Genomic DNA, 20,791 nt, shown 5'->3' with positions numbered 1-20,791 from the left:
TTGTTTTAATATATGGATTCAAAACTAGTATTCTACAAAGTTTGTTGTGATTTTCTCATTCAGAATCACAACAAGAAAAGATAATCTTTTTTGTGGGCATTCATTTGCTTTCAGACGTCAGGTTAAATTTTCAGTCTCCTAGCAGCAATGCTGACTTATAGGGAAGCACATAAAAACCATCTATTTACTGGTCTTAAAAATTTATCATCTCTAGTAGAAATTTCCTGACAAATAATAACTAATATTTGGAGCGCTTCTATGTTCCGATACTATACTAAATAAGTGACATCAAGTATCTCATTTAAACATCCCAAGAACACCATGAGATAAGTAATATGTTTATCTCTTTGCTATAGATGAGGACACTGAAAGTGTTGAAGTGCCTAAGGTCCAAAAACTAAAAGTGGCATGTCAGAATTTGATTTCAGAAATGTCTAACTTGACTTGGTATTATTGTTTGAGAGATAAATATGACACATATTAACATGCTGAGACAGCCACACACTCTTCACAGATTTTGTACATTATAAGAAATACTATTCTTTGTTATTCTTAATAAAAATTATTTGTTGTATTTATACCGAAATTTATGAATAAATGAAAACTAAAATATTTGTGGTATAAAGTAAACAAGACAGGCCTTTTTATATATTGTTAGTGGGGTAACTGTGTTTTGGAGATATTCTTGGCAATATATATCAAAACTTAAAATTCATTTACCCTTTGACTTAGCAGTGCTGCTTTTAAGAATTTGTCCTATTAAACTTATTCATGCATGCAAAGATATAAGTCTGAGTGTTCTTTGTAGTATTGTTTGAATTAGGAAAAAGGTGGAAATGACTTATGTGTTCAATAGGGGTCTAGTAAAATAAGTTACAGTATATCAGTAAAATGTAATTCTATGCACATATTAAAAAGAATAACAAATCTAGCTAATCAAGTACTTACTAAATGCCAAGTACTGCTCTTATTTAATCTTTATAAAAATTGGAGTTGTTATTATTAGTCCCATTATAGATGAGGAAAGTGAGACATAGAGAGGCTAAGTGACCTGTCCAGTGTGGTAGGACAGAGACACCCAAGCAGGCAGTCTGGCTCCAGACTCAACACTGGATATAGTGCTTTCTATACCTGCACGTGAAAAGAAGATGAATTGGTAAGTGAAAAGAACAAATTGTTGAAAGTTTATATGGTATGATACTATTGGTAAAAAAAAGGTATATACCTATATAGTCTATATTTTTCCATTTGTAACATAAAATATATATATTTTCTTTTGACATATAAAATCTCTCTCTATATTATCTAGAAATTTTCTGGATAATATATGCAAACATTATATATACATAAAAGGTATTATTACATACATATATACACATATAAGATATTTAAACACATATGTATATATGTATAAAATTTCTGGATAGTTATATATAAGAATTAAAGAGTAAGTAATTTTGGGAATTGATACAGAGAATTTTTTTCTTTATACCATTTAGGTGAATAAAGAATTAAAAAAAATTAATGAGCACATGTTACTTTTGTAATAGAAATAAATTTTAATTAAAAATCTTTAAAAATTGGGGGATTCAAGGGGACATGGATTTTTTCTCTTGGAGCTACAAAAAAATTCTAAAATTGAGGTGATGACAGCACAACTCTGTGGTGAAATTGAAAGCCAATGAGTATACATTTTGGATGGATTGTGCAAGGCATTGAGCTGCATAACACAGTGAACCCCATGGTGGATAATGGACTGCGATTAACAGCATAAATATATGAATGTTCTCACATGAACTATAAAACAAATAGGGAATATTTATACATAGCGTTAATAATAGGGTGGTTTGTGGGAAAAATCTACCAAATATAAATTATTGGCAACAGTTAGCAGTAATATTTTGATGATGTTCTTTCGACATATGTAAGAAATGTTCCACAACAATGCGTGATTTTGGTGGTGGGGTGATAGATGGAATCCTTTATATTATACATGATTGTTTTACAAGCACAACTTCTCTAATTTAAAAAATGTGAAAAATCTTAAAAAATAGTGGATGTGATAATTCTCTAACAATTATATTAATGGAGGCAGGGGGAAAGGAAACTTTTTTTCTTTTCATTTTATAACTTTCTGTACTGTCAACTTTTAAAAACAGATTTTACACATTGCTTTTTTAACAACATGCATTTCCAATGAAAAATTTATGAACAGTGGGCATAATCTTTCTCTAACAATTATGTACCATGAAATATCATTATTTCTGTGACTAAATATAGGATATAGTTTATTCATTATAGTCATAGTTTAGGATAAATCTGCCTATGTTAAATTTGTATCATATTGCTGCTCTTATCTTAAAGTCTAGTTGTTTTCTAATATTCACTGAAGTGAAAAGGAACTCAATGAAGATTTACTTTGTTTTTATAAACAGGATTGTTTCATACTGATGGCTTAGTAATGAAATTTCACAACAAATGAGAGTCAGCAAATGCAGAGGTTGACAGCAATTTTACTAGTTGTTCCTAGTCAATTGAGTACAATTTTCTTGGAGGAAGATGGTCTCATGCTTCTTAAGTTCAGAGCATTTATCAAAAATAAATGTCAGTTTGAAACTGCATTGTTTATTAAGGGGCAATGTTCTAGTGTCGACTGTCACTATTTTAATATTATGCTTAGTCATGGAATGCACTTGGAATTAGGTTAGCTGACAAAGGCTGAAATAGGATAGCCGAAACTTAAGTATAACTTATCTGGTGATTGTGTTTTTCAGGTGAAGCACTGAAAGTGTCAGCAGAGAGATTTACAGATGACCCCTGTTATCTCCCGAAAAGGGAGGCTGTGGTTCAAGCCGCCCGTGCCTTGTTGGCTGCAGTTACCAGACTCCTTATCCTTGCAGATATGATTGATGTCATGTGTCTCTTGCAGCACCTGTCAGCTGTAAGTAAAAGATGGCTTAGTTTACCTTGGTATTGTTCTATTCTATGTACCTGGAGTCAGTCCTGCTGCATTCTAGACTCATCCTTATTTCTTAATGCCACCCTTCAGAAGCTGATTGTATTGTATTGTGAAGACTAATGTAAACCTCAGGAGAACTAAGCCAGAAGTTAATCCTAAAGCCAGTGGTAAATTGAAAATCAAAAAGCGGTTTACTGAAAAGCATATGGCTGGAGAAAAGACTGGACTTTTGAACATGAAGTATTTTTTATGCTCTATGTGATTATATTTTCTTATGACTTTAATGCATACATAAACTGTTAATCATCTTTTTTCACAAGCTCCTATTTCCTCTCCACAATATAAATAATTTGAGAAACAGAAACTAAAGCTTAAGGCATTTAGAAGTTTGTAAAGGAATACTGCTTTGCCACCTTTCGTTGATCCAAGATAAAATATTGCATGTTTGCAGGCAGTCTGTGTTACCTGTAGTAATCCATTATGAAAAAGGAAACATTTTAACTAGAAAATTATAAAGATAGCAGGACATCCTGCTTGTACTGTTTTGCTAGACAAATTCATTTAGCATGGGTTGAGGAGAAAGAGAATTTTATTAAAATCTTTTTTACTTTCTCATTTTATTTAATTTGATTGTCATTAATAGTGTTCAAATGACAAAGTTGTAAAGAACGTCTTGAAATCTCTGCTTTATCTCCTTCTTTAAATAGGACCCTTATACTTCTGTCTATAAATACGCCTGTGTTTTCATAAAGGTGCTTGGTGATTGTAATATCACTGTTCCATTAAGCAAATGATTGCATTGTCTGATTGACCTTCTTGTCAAAATCGTTTTCTCTAATTGCTAAGCTAAACCTTTCTTTCTATTTCACTGTTGCTTATTTTAACCCTAGAGCAGAGTGACCCTCCCTTTGTGCTTTTATACTCCTTTCTTTTGTTGGCTGTATTACTATAAAAATTCAAGATTTTTTTTAAAGTAACTTTTCAAGAATGGGATTAATTCTCATATCCAGCAGTTGTCTAATAGTGGATTTGTAAGTGAGATAATTGAGCAAAAGTTCTTATTACTTCTTGGTTATTTGTTTATTGCATAACCTTAGACAAATTTTTGAACATTTCTGAGGTGTATTTTTCTCATATGTGAATACAGACATTAATAAATGCTATAAACAAGATTAAGTACCAGGTAATTCTTAGTTCCATGACCCAGTTTTCCTTTTTCAGACTCTAGATTTTTTAGATAAAATGGAATGAAGGACTTTTGTAAGGTGCATTTTGCCATTTTCATAATCAGTTAGGAGGCATACGACTCCCTTCACTACCATTTTAATTGTCTGCTAGATGCCAGGCACAGCAATAGGTAATTCACACACATCATGTCATTCAAATAAAGCAGGAGATAATTGTGTGTCAAACAAAAGCCAAAAACTGCATTTTGCAATAATAAAAATTATAGTTAATATTTATGGAGTTTATGTGATATGCCAGGTATTATGCTAATGAATTATCTTTAACTGAATTATCAAAACAGCCCTATAATTATTAGACTTTCTTTTTCACATATGAGCAAAATGAGGTACAGTGAATTTAAGTAACTTGCTCAAAGCAATAGGAAAAAAACCTTTGCAACTTAGTACTCCAAGGGTTAGAATAGTTTTAACTACAAATAGAGTGTTTGGACAAGGCCATGGGCCTGTAATAGGTTATTAAAGGAAGTTGTGTTTGTTCGGAGGAGGCGGTCTTAACTCCAATCACCCTTTCTCACACTTGTTGCCTTTGTCAGAGCTAATCTTGGGCTAGATCCTTTAAATCACTTACTAAATATGCGCAGTACAACAATATCTCATCAATGAAAAAGAAAATGACATCAAAGAAAAAGAAGACATTTTGTGATTATTTTGTATTTTTTCATCCTTATAAAAACTATATTTGAATTGTATCATCAACTTAGTTCTTAGGAGATTTCATGCTGAATGAAGACAAATTGAATTTTTTTTTTAAGTCTTCAAGATTAGGATTATTTAGCGCAACATTTCCTCCCATAATATTCTGTAGAACCTGTCTTAAATATGCAAAAAGGAAAAAAGGTGTTTTTTTTTTTGTCTTTTTTTGGGTATGGTCAATGCTGCATGCAGAAGTTCCCTTAGAATATTTTCAATGCACGCTAATATACACACACAAAATTAGTGAGAAACCCTGTTTAGTTTTGCTTAATTCAGAGAATCTCAACATTTTTTTGACCCTAGAGCTCTTTCATGCATCTATCAATGCTGGTACTTTCTCAGATAATACTTTGGGAAATATTGGTTTAGAATTTTTGTAGTAATGTAGTTTATGGTCACATTAAACTCATTGAAGTCAGAGAATCAAAGAGTAATAGTGGAAAAACCTTAGTGCCCTTTTAATCTAATATTCTCTCTGAAGTGTAAAGATTTTCTCCTACAATATGCAACACATACAAATGTCTAATAATATACATGATTGCAAAAATAATTATCTCAATTCTGTGATATGGTGAAGCCCATTTTGGACACTTTTAATTGTTGGAAACATTTTCCTCAAGATGAGTTTAAAATCTGCCTTCCTGTGATTTCCATCCATTGCTTCTAGTTTTGTACTTGGGAGAAACACAAGGAAAGGTGTTTTTCAAGGAACTTGATACTGCTCTCAGGATCCACCTATGTCTTCCTTATCTAGCCTAAGCTTTTCTAGACCGTCTGCTAGCCTTTGTATGGCAGTGTCTGAGTACTCGGAATACTTTAGAATTTCTATATCTTTTTCAAACTGGCTGTGTCACTTTGTATGATTTTCAGTTTCCTGCTGAAATTTTCAGATTAGATTTTAATCTCATTGAACACGGTAAGCAGAATTGTTTATGGTCAGGGCTTTAAAACTCCACGGTCTGAACTTACTGGGTGTTTTCTTCTGCTATATTTTTGCTCGTTTTTGCTCATGGTCTCTTGTCTTCTTATGTGAATGTCCGTCTTTGTGTGCTGAACATTGCCTCTTTTGCTACTCATATCCAGAAATTCCTGTTTACTAGCTTTTATTATTTTTAAAAAGATTTTATTTATTTATTTATTTATTTATTTATTTCTCACCCCGCCCCCATTGTTTTGGACTCGCTGTCTGCTCTCTGTCTCCACTCATTGTGTGTTCTTTTATGCCTGCTTGTTTTCTATTTAGGCAGCACTGGGAAACTATCCTGGGACCTTCTAGAGTGGGAGAGTGGCACTCGATCTTTTTTGCCATCTCAGCTCCCTGGTCTGCTGTGTCTCTTATTGTCTCTCCTCTGGTCTCTTTTTGTTGTGTCATCTTGCTGTGCTAGCTTTCTGCACAGGCCAGTACTCCTAAGCAGGCCAGCACTCCTGCACAGATGAGCACTGCACATGGGCCAGCTTGCCACGTGGGTCAGCATGCCTTTCACCAGGAGGCCCTGGGAATTGAACCCTGGACCTCTTGTATGGTAGACAGGAGCCCAGTTGCTTGAGCCACATCCGTTTCCTGGCTTTGATGTTTTTAAGGTGAAGAATTTTATATTTCATCAAGCCTATTTTCCTCAGCAGAATTTATTGAATTGCTAATTTGCCACTACAAGAAATAGAAGTCCTTCAAATAATCCGTTAATTCCTTTCTTTGCCTATTCTCGATGGCAGGAAACACCCATAAAAGGTAATATCTTGAAAACAGAACAAAGCTCTCTGCTGTGAACATTCTATAACATAAGCTGGTAATTACCTCCCTGATTTAATGTCTAATACTATCTTACCTATTACGATAGACTTGTGCTGTTAATTTACATTGATTTTGTGAGCTGAACTCAAACTACTTTTAATTTAGGCCTTCCTCATTTAATAGTAATTTAAAAAAATGTAAATGTAGATATTACATTTATACTCAGTGAACTTTTATCTTGTTAATTCTGTTTTTTCTTTTTTGTTATAGTCCATCAACATGTTTTTAACGCTTAACCTGGTGTCATCTTCAGATTTCTTTACCCAAGTAATTAATGAAAAAATGTTAAATGACATGAAATAGAGTCCTATCTCCCTTCCAGAAGACCCCAAACAAATTTTAGCACACTTTGAGTAAAGTTGTTGGAATGAGCTTCAAACTTGCCCCACATCCGCCTACCACATGGGAGGTACGTGGTTCAAACCCCAGGCCTCCTTGACCGTGTGGAGCTGGCCCATGCGCAGTGCTGATACGCTCAAGGAGTGCCCTGCCACTCAGGGATGTCCCCCGCGTAGGGGAGCCCCACACGCAAGCAGTGTACCCCGTAAGGAGAGCTGCCCAGCGCGAAAGAAAGTGCGGCCTCCCCAAGAATGGTGCTGCACACAAGGAGAGCTGACACAACAAGATGACACAACAAAAAGAAACACAGACTCCTGGTGCCACTGATAAGGATAGAAGCGGTCACAGAAGAACACGCAGCGAATGGGGGGCGGAGGGGAGAGACATAAATAAAAAAAATAAATCTTAAAAAAAAACTTGCTCCATTGGGTTATTGTATAAACCATGTTTCCTTTTCCACCCCTCAAGTACTTTTTAAAAGGACTTCTTGAAATCAAGATATATTGTCTGTGGCATCATGGAGTTATCAGTATAATACAAAGGAAATTAGATTAGTTTGGCATGACTTGCTCTTAAAAACTCAATAAGAGCTCTAAGTGACCAGCGATCGTCCTAATCTGGCAGCACAAGCCTCCTCGGGAGCTATTCTGTGGCTGGAATTGGAAGCTCCATTTCCCAAAAACAGGGGAGGAAGAGATGGTTGGCCACTGATTTCAGCTACTGATTAGTAAATTTGGCTGGCTGAAGTATAACTCCAATAACAGATAGCAGGGAGGAAGCTGGCAGGCTCTGTACCAGCCTCTCTGGGTAACTCAGGTATATTTGGCAGGCACAGACTGAATAGTCAGAAGTCTCCCAGGGCAACTGTGGTCATTTTGGACCCACACAGCCTAGATTGCTGCCCATACCTGCAGCTCCATCCCCACCCTAGGCAGGGGAGAAAGGGCCTTAAAGTTTCATCAGTATCTCTGGGCAACTACAGTCTAGATCTGTATGACTTGGATTGTTACACACAGCTGTGGTTCTGTCCCAACCCCTGGCAAAGGAGAAAGTTGGAAGAAGCTTCATGGGTCCCTGGGGCAATGCGGGCAGCTTGAGGCTCCACAACCTATAGCACCAACTACATTCTTGGCTCTTACTACAGAACTAGTAAGGGAGAAAGGGCAGGAAGCCCTTAGCTAAAGAGAGAAACTGCACCTAGAATAAATATATCCAGTAAGCCAGATGCTAAGACACCAACAAAAATTACAATCTACACCAAGAAACAGGAAGATATGGCCCAATTAAAGAAACAGGATAAACCTCCAAATGACATAAAGGAGTTGAGACAACTAATCATAGATGTTTAAACAAATCTCCTTAATAAATTCAATGAGATGACTAAAGAGACTACATTTAGAAGACACCAGGGGAAGTGGATGTGGCTCAATCAGTTGGGCTCATGTCTACCATATGGGAGGCCCTGGGTTCACATCCTGGGGCCTTCTTGTGAAGGCAGGTTCACCCGCATGCTGTGGAGAGCCACCGGCCTGGGTGCCATGGAGGGCGCAGCATGCAAGTGCTGCGGAGAGCTGACTCAGCAAGGTGATGCAACAAAAAGGAATATAAGCAAAAACACAAAAGAATGTGCAGCAGATGGACACAGAGAGCAGATAGCAAGCAAGCTGCAAAGGGGGGGGAATAAAAAAAAAAATAGAGACCCAGAAGAACACAGCGAATGGACACAGAAAGCAGATAGCAAGCAAAAAGCTGCAAGGGGGGGAGGCGGATAAAAAAAAGAAGACACTGGATGAGCATAAAGTCGAATTTGAAAGCATACATAGAAAAATAGCAAGTCTTATGGGAATGAAAAGCATAATAAATGAAATAAAAAATACACTGGAATCATATAATAGTAGATTTGAGGAAACAGAAGAAAGGATGGTGAGCTTGAAGAAATAGCCTCTAAAAGTGAACATCAAAAGAACAGATGGAGAAAAGTATGGAAAAAGTTGAACAAGTTCTCAGGGAACTAAACAATAGCAAGAAAAGTTCAAACATACGTGTCATAGATGTCCCAGAAGTAGAAGAGAAGGGAAAAGGGGCAGAAGGAATATTGAAGATATAATGGTAGAAAACTTCCTAACCCTATTGAAGGACATGGATATCTGTGTCCAAGAAGCACAATGTACTCCCATCCAAATAAATCTGAATAGACCAACTCTGAGACACATATTAATCAGAATGTCAAATGCCAAAAACAAAGAGAGAATTCTGAAAGCAGCAAGAGAAGAGCAATGCATAACATATAAGGGATACCTAATAAGATTAAGTGCTGATTTCTCATTAGAAACCAGGGAGGGAAATGACAGTGCTATGATATATTTAAGATACTGCAAGAGAAAAACTGCCAGCTAAGAATCTTATAACCATTAAGATTATATTTCAAAAAATGAGGGCACATTTAGAATATTCATAGATAACAGAAACTGAGAGAGTTTGTAACCAAGAGATCAGCTTTGAGGAAATACCAAGGGTGTGCTACAGCCTGAAAAGAAAAGACAGGAGAGAGAGGCTTGGAAGAGAGTCTAGAAATGAAGATTATATCAGTAAAAGTAACTAAAAGTGTCAAAAGAGTAATGAAAATAAATGACAGATAAAACCCAAATATTTAGGAATAAACTTAACCAATGATATAAAGCAATTGTATTCAGAAAACTACAACTCATTGTTAAAAGAAATAAAGAAGAGACCTAAATAATTGGAAGAACATCCCATGCTCATGGATTGGTAGCCTAAATATCAAGATGTCAATTCTACTCAAACTGATATATAGATTCAATGCAATCCCAATAAAAATTCCACCAGCATTTAAAAAATAAATGGAAAGCATGATTATAATATTTTTTTGGAAAGGTATGAGGTCCTGAATAGCCAGAAACATCTTAAAAAGGAAAAGCTAAGTTGGAGGACTCTCACTTCCATACTTTAAATCATGTTACCTAGCCACAGTGGTAAAAACAGCATGGTACTAGCATAAAAACTGACATATAGACAAATGGAACTGAAATGATGGTTCAGAAACAGACCCTCACATTTAGGGCTAAGTGATTCTTGACAACCTGTCAAAACACACCCAGCTCATGCAGAACAGTCCACTTAATAGCTGGTGTTGAGAGAATTGATATCCATAGCCAAAAGAAGAAAAGATTACTCCTACCACACACCTTAATCAAAAATTAACTCAAAATGGAGCAAAAACCTAAATATAAAACCAAGAACCATAAAACTTCTAAAAGAAAATTTCAGAAAATATCTTTGAGACTTGGCGGTAGGTGGTGGATTCTTAAAGGAGATAAGAGGAAGACTGAGATGGACTACTGATGTTTAATGTATGTACAAGTTTTAATTAACTTTACAGTGAAAGTGTGGAAATGTATAGAGTTGATGGTAACACATTATAGTGAGTAATAGCTAGTTTCTAAATGGGAATGTGGTTGAAAAAAGTAATCTAGGGATGTAAATGCCAATTGGCAGAAAGCTAGGGTATAATCTAGGGACTGAATAACACAGTAAACCCAGAGATGTATGAGAATTGTGGTTGATGGTACAGATGCAAGAGTGCCCCTTGTGAGCTAGAACAGAGGTGCCTCCCTGTTGCAGGGTGGTGAGAATGTGGAGAAACATGGGAAAAATACAACTGGAATGACCTATGGACCGTGGTTAACAGTAATAATGTAATATTCATGCATCTATGCCAAAGATGTACAGTGCTGATAATGGGGTAGAATGGAAAAAGTGTGCCAAATGTATGCTATGGACCTGGTAATCTGATACATTATCTCATCTGTAAAAAATGTGCCACCACAGTGTGGTGTGTTGATAGGGGGGTGTTGTATGGGAATTCTGCACATGTGCATGATTGTTTGGTAAGTTTATAACTTCTGTCATAAAAATATATTTAAGAAATAATAATAGGGTAGGTTGTGGAAAAATAGACCAAATGTAAGATAAGAACTATAGTTAGTAAGATTTTGATGATATTCTTTCATAATTTGTAACAAATGTCTCACAAAATTGCAAAATGTTGATGGTGGGTTGACGTATGGTACCCCTGCATGATGTTATGTATGTTTGCTTTGTATGTTCACAACTTCTACTATACGCTTCTTGTTTATGTATGTTCACATATAAATGATATAAAATAATAGTAGGATGGGTTGGGGGAAATACACTAAATGTAAGATACTATGATTAGTAGTAATATTTTGAGGATGCTCTTTAATCAGTAGTTAAAAGTGTTTCACAACAATGCAAGGTATTGGTGATAGGGTGAGGTATGGGAGCCCTGTATGATGTTTTATATGTTTGTTTTGTAAGTTCGCAACAATTACTATACATTTATTGTTTATGTGTGTTTATGTATGAGCAATACATAAACTTCAATAAATGAAAAAATATTAAAATTACAAAGGAAATCAATTACATATATTGAAATATAGTTACTAAAACAAAAAAATGATATAATACTATCCATATGTGCTTTTTTTCTTAACACATTAAATAAAAATCCAACATACATAAAAATATAGGAAAGTTAAAGTTATATTTTATTTTTTCAAGATATGTTGATGTACAGATTGTTGTTTATCTTGAATAAGAACATTAAACTGTGGTGTAGTATTTGACAAGGCAATATTCATATCATGTTAAACATCTAATTGAGTTGATTTTTTTCAATTCAAGCTCATGGACCCCCTGAAATCTTTCCACAGAACAGACCCCCAAGGGACTTCTGGTTAAGTACACCTGATATAGACACTTCCCTCCCTAAGAAGAATTCTGTAGTAAGTTACAGAACTCACACATACATATCCACACACACACGCATATATATATATCTGTATACAAATATATAGATTTATATATATATATGTATACAGACAAACACACACACGAACACACAGACATACATATGTATATCCTACCATATAATAATGTAATATATATATTTTTTGGGGGGAGGGCATCCCCCCCAAGTTGAGAGCACAATTTTCATTTCAAAGAAGTGGGCTACCTTTTTATTTCTTGCCCTTATTTTGAATACAGTGGATAAAGGTCTATTCTATCTCCCTATCTTATCTTTACTTCGTCTGCTCATCCTGGGCTTTTTTTCTCCTGATACTCTTATACACATCCTTGCTAAATTTTCATATTTGTTCTTTATTGCATAGTACCAAAGAATTCCTTTCTACCACAGTGTTTCTTTGGTGGTTTTACCCTATGCTTCCTTTTTATGGTTCTTTCCCCCAATAACAGATTTTTTTTCATCATTATTGAAATGTATTTCCTTTTAGATATCAGGTAAATGAGATGTCACTTTAATTTTGATTAAGTCTGTACCTGTACATTTCCTTATTTCTTATTCTTTTTTATTTTTATTTAATAATCCTTTTTCCACAGAGACAACCCCTTGAGATGCAGTTATTACTGAACATTTATGAGGACATTGACTGAGACCACTGTCTAGTACAAACTCTCAGTGTTCACTGAGCAACTCTCAATGGGATGAGAACAGTATGAAGTTAATATATAATTTAATTCATCAAGGATTCCTAACTTTAACAGTTTTGAAAGGGCACAGTCACTGGATTTGTGCTTAATTTCATACTGGGAAGAAGGAAATGGTCATATTTTTAAAGGGATCAGGATCATTCAAGTTAGCTCTGGTTTGATTAATCATCCATTTAGAAAACAGTACTTTCACTATGTACATGCATAGTCACTGTACTATGTGCTAGGGATTCAAATAAAAAATATATCACTATGATTCTGTTCTCCTAGAATTTATAGACAAATTAGGAAGTAAATTAATAATATGATAAGATTTTAAGATAGACGTTTACGCACAGTGTTATGGAGGCATGGTGGAAATTTTATCAAGGAGGGTGTGTTTGGTTAGGTGATGCATGACTAAGTTTGAGAGTTAACAGGCAAATCAAGGAGGGTGTGTTTGGTTAGGTGATGCATGACTAAGTTTGGAGAGTTAACAGGCAAAGAAGGTGGTGTTGTAGGGGGCATTTTAACTGGAGAGAATGGTATGACCTTTTCAAAGACCTGTAATTGTTCTGAATGGCTGAGATAAAGAGTGATAGTGTGGGAAAAATAGAAGGTTGAAGCTAAAAATAGGAAGGCATAGACCTGTATGTGAAGGCTGAGTTAAAAAGTTTGAACAATAGTCTGAAAGCTAAGGGGGACCCATTAAAGAACTTTGAGCATGGCAATGACATAAGCAGGTTTGCATTATAGGATCATTACTCTGGCATATAAGCAGGGTCACTAGAGTGGAGGCAGAAGACCAGTGAAGTGACTGATGTAGTCATTTGGTTGTGAGATGATGGGGTGGGGCAGGGAATGTATGAATGATGGAAAGGAAGGAGGAACAATCTATGATTTGGAAAGTGATTGGAATCTGCTCAGAAAAAAAGGCAAGCATCAAGCAGACTTTCAGGATTCTGGTTAGGTACTGAGGACATTGTGTTGCCATTTGCTTAGAGGAGAGGCAGTTTATGTGTTTTAGGTATTTTGTATAGAAGGACATATGGCAGACAGTAGACATCGAAAGATGGGTTTGGAGTTCAGGAGAGCAAATAAGGCAAGAGATAAAATGGAAAACCTCAGGAAATAAATGACATGGGAAGCAGTGGGTTTGCATGAAGTCACTAGGGAAGGTTTATAGTGTGAACGAATATCTTGAGGCGGTTTGGTTCAGTGCAATACTCATTGAATGAAGAATCAGTAGGTTTGTGCTCAGGAGTGGCCCAGAAGAAATGAATTGAATAATGTTTATTCGTTCACTCTTATATGCTTTCTTATTTAGAAAGTGGTTATGAGAAGACTTTTTTAAAAAACAGCTTTATTGAAGTATAACTAATTCATCATAAAATTTGCTCATTTTAAGACAACAATTCAATGATTTTTACTAAATATACAGAGTTGTACTGTCATCATCATGATTTAATTTTAGAACATTTCTATCACCCTCTCCCATTTACTGTTACTTCCCATTTCCTCCGAGATTTGCTGAGAGGAGTAACAGCCAGAAAGCATTTTTAAAAGTTAAATTCTCTAAATAAATATATTTTTCTTTTTCTTAAAGAATCTAACTCAGTGCTTTGCACAGAGATGATGCTCAATAAAGCTCAATAAACATTTACTGAATGACCATGTGTTTTGTGCCATCCTCACTACTGAAAGGTGCTATGAGTTTGTTTAATAATAATAGTCTCTTAAAATTTATGGAACATTAATTTTGTAAAGTATTAATATAAAAAGCTAGATTATAAGCTCTATTAGGGTAGGAACTGTCTCTTATTTACTTCCCTGCTTCTTTTGTGTCTGACACATTGCTGTGCCCTTGATTCTTGTATGTTGAATGAATATCTTTCATTTCTCTTCAACTGAATTCACAGTAACCTTATAAACAGGCAGGCAAGGAAATATTTCTCTTGTTTTGTAGAATACAAAATCAAGAATTGGAATCTAAAGTTAAGCAGTTGTTAAATGGCATAACAAGGACTTGAACACAGATTTCAAGATCAGTCTACTTTCAACTGCATTGAACTATTTCTATTTTAGAGCTTGGTTCAATTTTATTGTATGTTTTTAACTTAATGTCTGTAATCATTCCTTACAGTAAAAAGCCATTTGAGGCATGTGTGTGTTTTAATTTTCTGCTTCAGCTGCAAAATTTCTCTTAATGAGTGGTATTATCATCTTGCAAGTTCATTTGGAAAATATGTGTGAAAGCCAATGGATTGAGTTCAGAAAAATAAATTTTTTCTACATAATACTTTTTTGGTTGCTCTGTGGTTACCATATTTTAGTAGGTATAGTAGCCATTTCTTATGCTTAAAACAATTTCTCTTCACTCTAAACATTAATATTTATAGAACATTAATACATTATCCTTTTGACTATTCTTTCCTTCTGCTTTAGTCTCCAGAATCTTTTGCCATTGTTTCTGTCATTTTGTAGATACTAAGATCACACTCGGTGGTCCAGTGTTTTTGGTCAGGTATTTACTGGATACTTTTATTTATCCATAACAATGTGAGTTTCGGATTTCTTTTTATGTTACAGGTAGCAGCCAGCGTCACAAATGTACAAAATGTTAAATGAGAAAAAAATGACTGCTATTGAACTGGTTCTTCTGGAGCAATGCTGCTTAATTTTTAAAAATATACTTTATTTTTCTTTCTTTTAGAGCAGTTTTAGGTTTACAGAAAACTTGTGCAATAAGTGCAGAGAGTTCCTATATACCCACCCTGCCCACAATTTCCCCTATTGTGTGTGGTACGTTTGTTACAATTGATGATAATACTTTATTATTAACCAAAGTCTAGAGTTTACATTAGGGTTCATTTCTTGTGTTGTTCAGTTCTATGGGTTTGGACAAATGCATAATATATCCACCATTATAGTATGGTACAAAATAGTCTCACCATCCTAAATATGCCCTGTGTTGTACCTACTCATCCCTCCCCCTCAACCGCAACTCCTGGAAACCACTGGTCTTTTTACTATCTCTGTAGTTTTGCGTTTTCCAACATCACAGAGTTGCAATCATGCAGTATGTAGGGTTTTCAGACCCCTTTCAGACTGACTTCTTTTACTTTACAATATGCATTTAAGCTTCCTCTGTGTCCTTTTATCACTGAATAATATTCTGTTGTATGGATGGGATATTTTTTCATTGTAGGAATTAGTAGCCTGCTGGAGCTGGGGGTGGTTGTGGTAGTGCTTATTTGATCTGTTTATCTGACTACAAAAGGAAATTGGAGCATTGACAGTGAGGGCCAGAGAAGCTTTTCTTGCCAGTGCCCTGGCTGCATCTTTTCCTGCTACCTCAGCACATTTCTTCTTGCCTTCTTTCTCACATTACTCCATAATTTTCTTGAGCTCATTGGATGTGTAATTTGTCAGGAAAAAGGACAAAAAAATGTATTTGGGAAGAAGGAATGCTGAATCAAACCAGGCCTTTCCTGTTCTAACTTATTTATGCCTTTCTTTCCTGTAAAACAGGCTGTTTCAGTTATTTTAATAGGAGGTGAGGGAAGTGGATGTGGCTCAAGTGATTGGGCTCCGTCTACCATATGGGAGGTCCTGGGTTCTATTTCTGGGGCCTCCTGTTGAGGGTGAACTGACCCATGTGGAGAGCTGGCCTGCGCAGAGAGCTGGTGTAGCAAGAAGACACAACAGAAGAGACACAGAGGTTACGTGAACATAGCCTTTAGGTAATATTAGGCTTAGGGGTATTACTTGCGTTTTTTCATTTTTGTCTTGACTGCCTAGTGACATACAATAATAAAGTCAGATAGGCCAGGATATGGGTTTGCCTCTCAGTTGAGACACCATCTTAATGCTCTGTTTTAACAGTTTTAGGAAATACCTAGGTTTGTTTTGGTTCAGATTGGTTCTTTTTATCCCCCTGACTTTATATGAATACTCCCAATTTCTTTATTATATTTTTACAAAAAAATACAACCGTAGATTTCTCCAAGTGGCATAGTGATGATTGATATTATCATGATGCTACATATTAACACTTTGTATTGAAATATCGAAAATCTCATGGCACATTACAAATATTTGGTAAGAAGCAGCATAGTGTCCTCTTTTAACAACTGGGAGAGGTGTGCCTGAGATGGCTAGACTCCAGCTTCTATGCTGCTTTCACTTGTGTCTCAGAATTTCCCCAGTGTTGCCCTCTTGATGTCTTACTCCTTTCCCCCCACCATATGCCATCAATCACCAGGCCTCATCTGTAAGCTAAAGGCTACTTGGCCTGTTGTCAGTGACTGCCCATGCAGGATGAAAACCAGAAGCCTCCAACTGGGGAAACCTACTCCAGAACCACACTGGACTGCCTCCTATTCCTGCCTGGACAGCTGCTTTCAGGTCCTGAGTTGAGCATGGCTTACTCCTGGGTATCTCCACCATCCTGCTTCCACTGTGCCTTTGACATCCCAGTGTAGGGCCCCTTGTCTCCCCAACACTAACAGATATTACTCCTCAAGCACATGGAAACATTCCCAGCCTTGGGTTTTTCTCTAGTTTGGTGTTTTTACTTTTGATTCATTGCTTTGTATTTCTTTCTAAAATCTAACCACTGGATCCAATCCAAAGCTGAGGAGCATTTATTCTAAGTCTGATAATTTTTCAAGGGTCCCTCAGGAGTCAGTGTTCTCTGCTTTATCCCAGTGGCAGCTCCCAGTTTCCCAGGAAGCCTCTGGTGCAGCCGTATGTACTTTCTCCATCTACAAGACATCAGAGTGGGTCTCCTGGAGGGTCTTCTCAATCTTCAGCCCCCGGTTGTTGAACCCAATGCAGGTATCTGTTGGAATGCTGCTTTCAGCCGGCTACGCTGTATGTGTTGGGGTGAAGCAGTACAGAATAGAGCCCTTTATGATGATGGTGAAGGACAGGATGTAGAATCCTGACACTTATAGCCAAATAGAAAGAGACAGAAAAAATGCTGTAGAGGTCACCTGTAAGGATGCCCAGGTTGACTGAAGTGGCACTAGTGATTTTAATCACCAATGGCATGAGGCCATACAGGCAAAACATAGGACAAATGCCATGAACAGCAGGGCAACTTTCCAGCCCCAGTGAAGGCGGGCAATATCCTTATATTCCACTTCCACTACCAATAGCAGTAGGCTGCTAATAATTTTTACAAATAAGCCTACCACTCCTAAAAACTCCAGTCTGCTCAGCTTCTTCATGATGTGTTTTTTACACACATTACAAATGGCATAGAGGAAGGCCCCAAGGAAGACCAAGGAAGATGTCACCAATCAGTGTATTATTACCTGAATTGTATGTATTCCCTTCCTGCTATTATATCTGCACCAACCATGGTTCTTATACCCAACAGACAGTCAGCCACAGCTATGAAGTGGACCACTCTGTATCCTGCATAAAGGATAAACCACAAAAGAACCATCAACACAGGAATGCCAAAGCAATCCAAGAGCTGGACACTAGTTAGAGTGTATTGGTATGCTCTGACATTCAGGTAATTAGCTTCCACATATGCTAGTGCCAGCCGAATATACTTCTACCATTTTCTTTACACGATGTATAAAAGGTTATTACTGACTAATTGAAATGCTAGCATCATTGTATAAATTAGGAACAGCAAGCAATTGTTGGTAAAGCTTGGAAGCATCACAGTGTTCATTTTGTATCTTTCATCCAAATACTGGCTGGTAATGGCTCTTCCAAATATACACAAGGAAAACATCTGACCCAGAGCAATTGTTTTCAAAATATTCCAAGTGAAGAATTTGCCATTTATCCTCCGCAGGAAGCCGGTGAATGGGCGCGATGGTCCCTGTGCGTGGGAATGCAGAATGCTGGGTCCTGCAGGTGAGGCAGCCTCTAAGTGGGTCCCTGCGAGTCTCTGGAGCCTGGAATCATCTGAAATGCCCCCACACAGAAGGTGGCACCTGTGTCACCTGTGGGGTCTCGCTCTGACCCCTGCGCTTACTTGCCCGTGTCTCTCTTGCTGTTCCACCGGGCTCTTTCTGCCAGATTGATTCTTGAGCTTTATCTCTTTATTTTTGGTGGAAGTTTTGTTTTGGTTCATAATGCCTTAAAATTAACATATGCTCATTTCAAGGCAATTTTGAAGTTCTTGGCTTGTTTTAAATTCCCGCTATAAACTTTTAAACAAGTAAAATCTAGGAATTTAAAATCTAGGAATTTAATTGTGCTGCCTTTTCTACCTCATCTCCACCTGAGGGATCATTTATTTTGAGAAATAGTCAATAAAATGGAATTGCTATTTACTAAATTGATGTAGAAAATCTCAAGAGGTATGTTTCAATGATAGTATAGCGACCTATTGGAGAGAAAAATCTTCAAACCAAGTGTGATGTTTAAGTTCATGTGTCACCTTAGTTAGTTTATGGTGTCCAGTTGTTTGGTCAAGCAAGCACTGGCCTACTGGCCTAATTGTTACTGTGAGAATATTTCATGGATTTAAATCATCAATAAGGTGATTGCGTCTATGGCAGATTATATCTACAATCAACTAAAGAGATTGCCTTCAACAACAAGAGAAGTCTCATTCAGTCAGTTGAATGCATTAAAAGGAAAATTGATGATTTTAGCAGTCAGAAGGAAGAAATCCCTTCACTACTTCAGCCAGCCAACTTCTCCTGGACAATTTATTGAAAACCTTCATTGGAGTTCCTAATTCCTACTGATTTGAACTTGCCCATTCCCACAGTTGCATGAGCCAATTCCTGTAATAAATTTCACAATATTTGCCTTATAGCTATCTATCTCCTGCTGTTTGGTTTCCCTGGAGAACCCTGACTAATATACCAAGTAAACATCTCTTTAAGGAAAATCTAGGCCTCAGCTTAACCATTGTCTTATTTTTGTCTTCTGTATTTCAGTTTCATCTGCAAAATAAAATGATTTTACTCTCCAGAATCCTTATGTGTGTATGTAAGGAAGGGTTTGTGGAATATGTTTAATAGGGATCTAGCCCAGTTTTACTCTATAGATTTCTCCTTGATAGATATTTGTTATAAGTGAAAAAATCCATTTAAGTGAATAACATCATGTATTTTTTAGAGTACTTTGAGCTTTTTAGTAGCAACACATGGAGTGCTGACAATGGAAGTTCAAGCTAAAAACTCCACATCATGCAAACTCTGACCTTTAGGGAAAACATATTGAGGTGATGTATCGTTACTGTGTTTTCTCTTTCTTCTTTGCTCATGAATATATCATTTGGAAGTACTGTTTTTATGTTTCTTATTTTGAAGCCATACAGATGTGTTTTCCCTAAGGCTCCCATTTAGGGTCATGTCAAGTTCACAGAGATAAATGTGAAGAAGAAATATTTAAGTAGACCTCACATTTTCTGTGGAAGAGAAAGTGCAAATGATGAAGAATGCTTTAGAATGAAAGGGATTGATAAGTAAAATAGCTCTAATTTATTAATTAATAGAAGAAATACTTAAATTTGACTCTTAGATCTGGTATTATTTTGTTTTGACTACATGAGAAGGGACCAAGAAATGTGTGTGGTACAGAAGTGAGTGTACAACATGATATATATTTTATATAAAGGTCTTTAAAATGATGTTGAACAGAGGGAAGTGGATGTGGCTCAAGCTATTGGGCTCCTGTCTTCTGTTTGGGTGGTCTGAGGTTTGATTCCCAAGGCCTCATGGTAAAGCCAAACTGGCCTGTGAGGTGAGCTGGCCCAAGCGGAGAGCTGGCCCATGCAGAGTGCTGTCCTGCACAGGAGTGCTGGACTGTGCAGGAGTGCTAGACCAGCAAGATGATGCAACAAAAAGAGACAGAGAAGAGAGACAATAAGAGACTTAGCAGACCAGGGAGCTGAGGTTGTGGAAGAGATTGAGCACCTTTCTCCCACTCCAGAAGGTCCCAGGGTCAGTTCCTGGTGCCACCTAAAGAAAAGATAGGCAGACACAGAAGAACACACAGCAAATGGACACAGGAAGCAGACAGCAATTGCAAAAACAATGAAGGGAAATGGAGAGAAATTAAAAAAATATATATGAACAGAACTTCCTTTTACTATGTTAACAAGAGGAGGAAAATGAACAGGCGTTGGCTGTGTTTAAGCTGATAGTAGAATCAGTTCCTATTTAAGGCTCTGTAAACCTCTTGTCCTTTGAGGGACAAATCAAATTTCCTCAAGTCTTCTGTGTGGCATGAGTCCCTCAGTAAGTA

The 20,791-nt window shown here is 36.6% G+C and overlaps 1 protein-coding gene and 1 pseudogene across 4 annotated transcripts in view; one reads left to right on the top strand and one right to left on the bottom strand.

Moving 5' to 3' along the window:
- The window catches only part of CTNNA3 (catenin alpha 3), a 1,802,485-nt gene that overhangs the window by 141,382 nt on the left and 1,640,312 nt on the right, over nucleotides 1-20,791 (top strand). For all 4 annotated transcript variants that reach the window (XM_012529825.3, XM_071215825.1, XM_058298912.2 and 1 more), the window contains one exon: nucleotides 2,775-2,941. In XM_012529825.3, coding sequence (XP_012385279.2) covers nucleotides 2,775-2,941 — 167 coding nt within the window. The remainder of the gene's footprint in view (nucleotides 1-2,774; nucleotides 2,942-20,791) is intronic.
- LOC139439171 (solute carrier family 35 member F2 pseudogene) lies at nucleotides 17,329-18,662 on the bottom strand (annotated as a pseudogene).

The sequence above is a fragment of the Dasypus novemcinctus genome, chromosome 6 (genome assembly GCF_030445035.2).
Source record: "Dasypus novemcinctus isolate mDasNov1 chromosome 6, mDasNov1.1.hap2, whole genome shotgun sequence".
NCBI lineage: Eukaryota > Metazoa > Chordata > Mammalia > Cingulata > Dasypodidae > Dasypus > Dasypus novemcinctus.
This window is presented reverse-complemented; position numbering and strand designations above follow the sequence as displayed.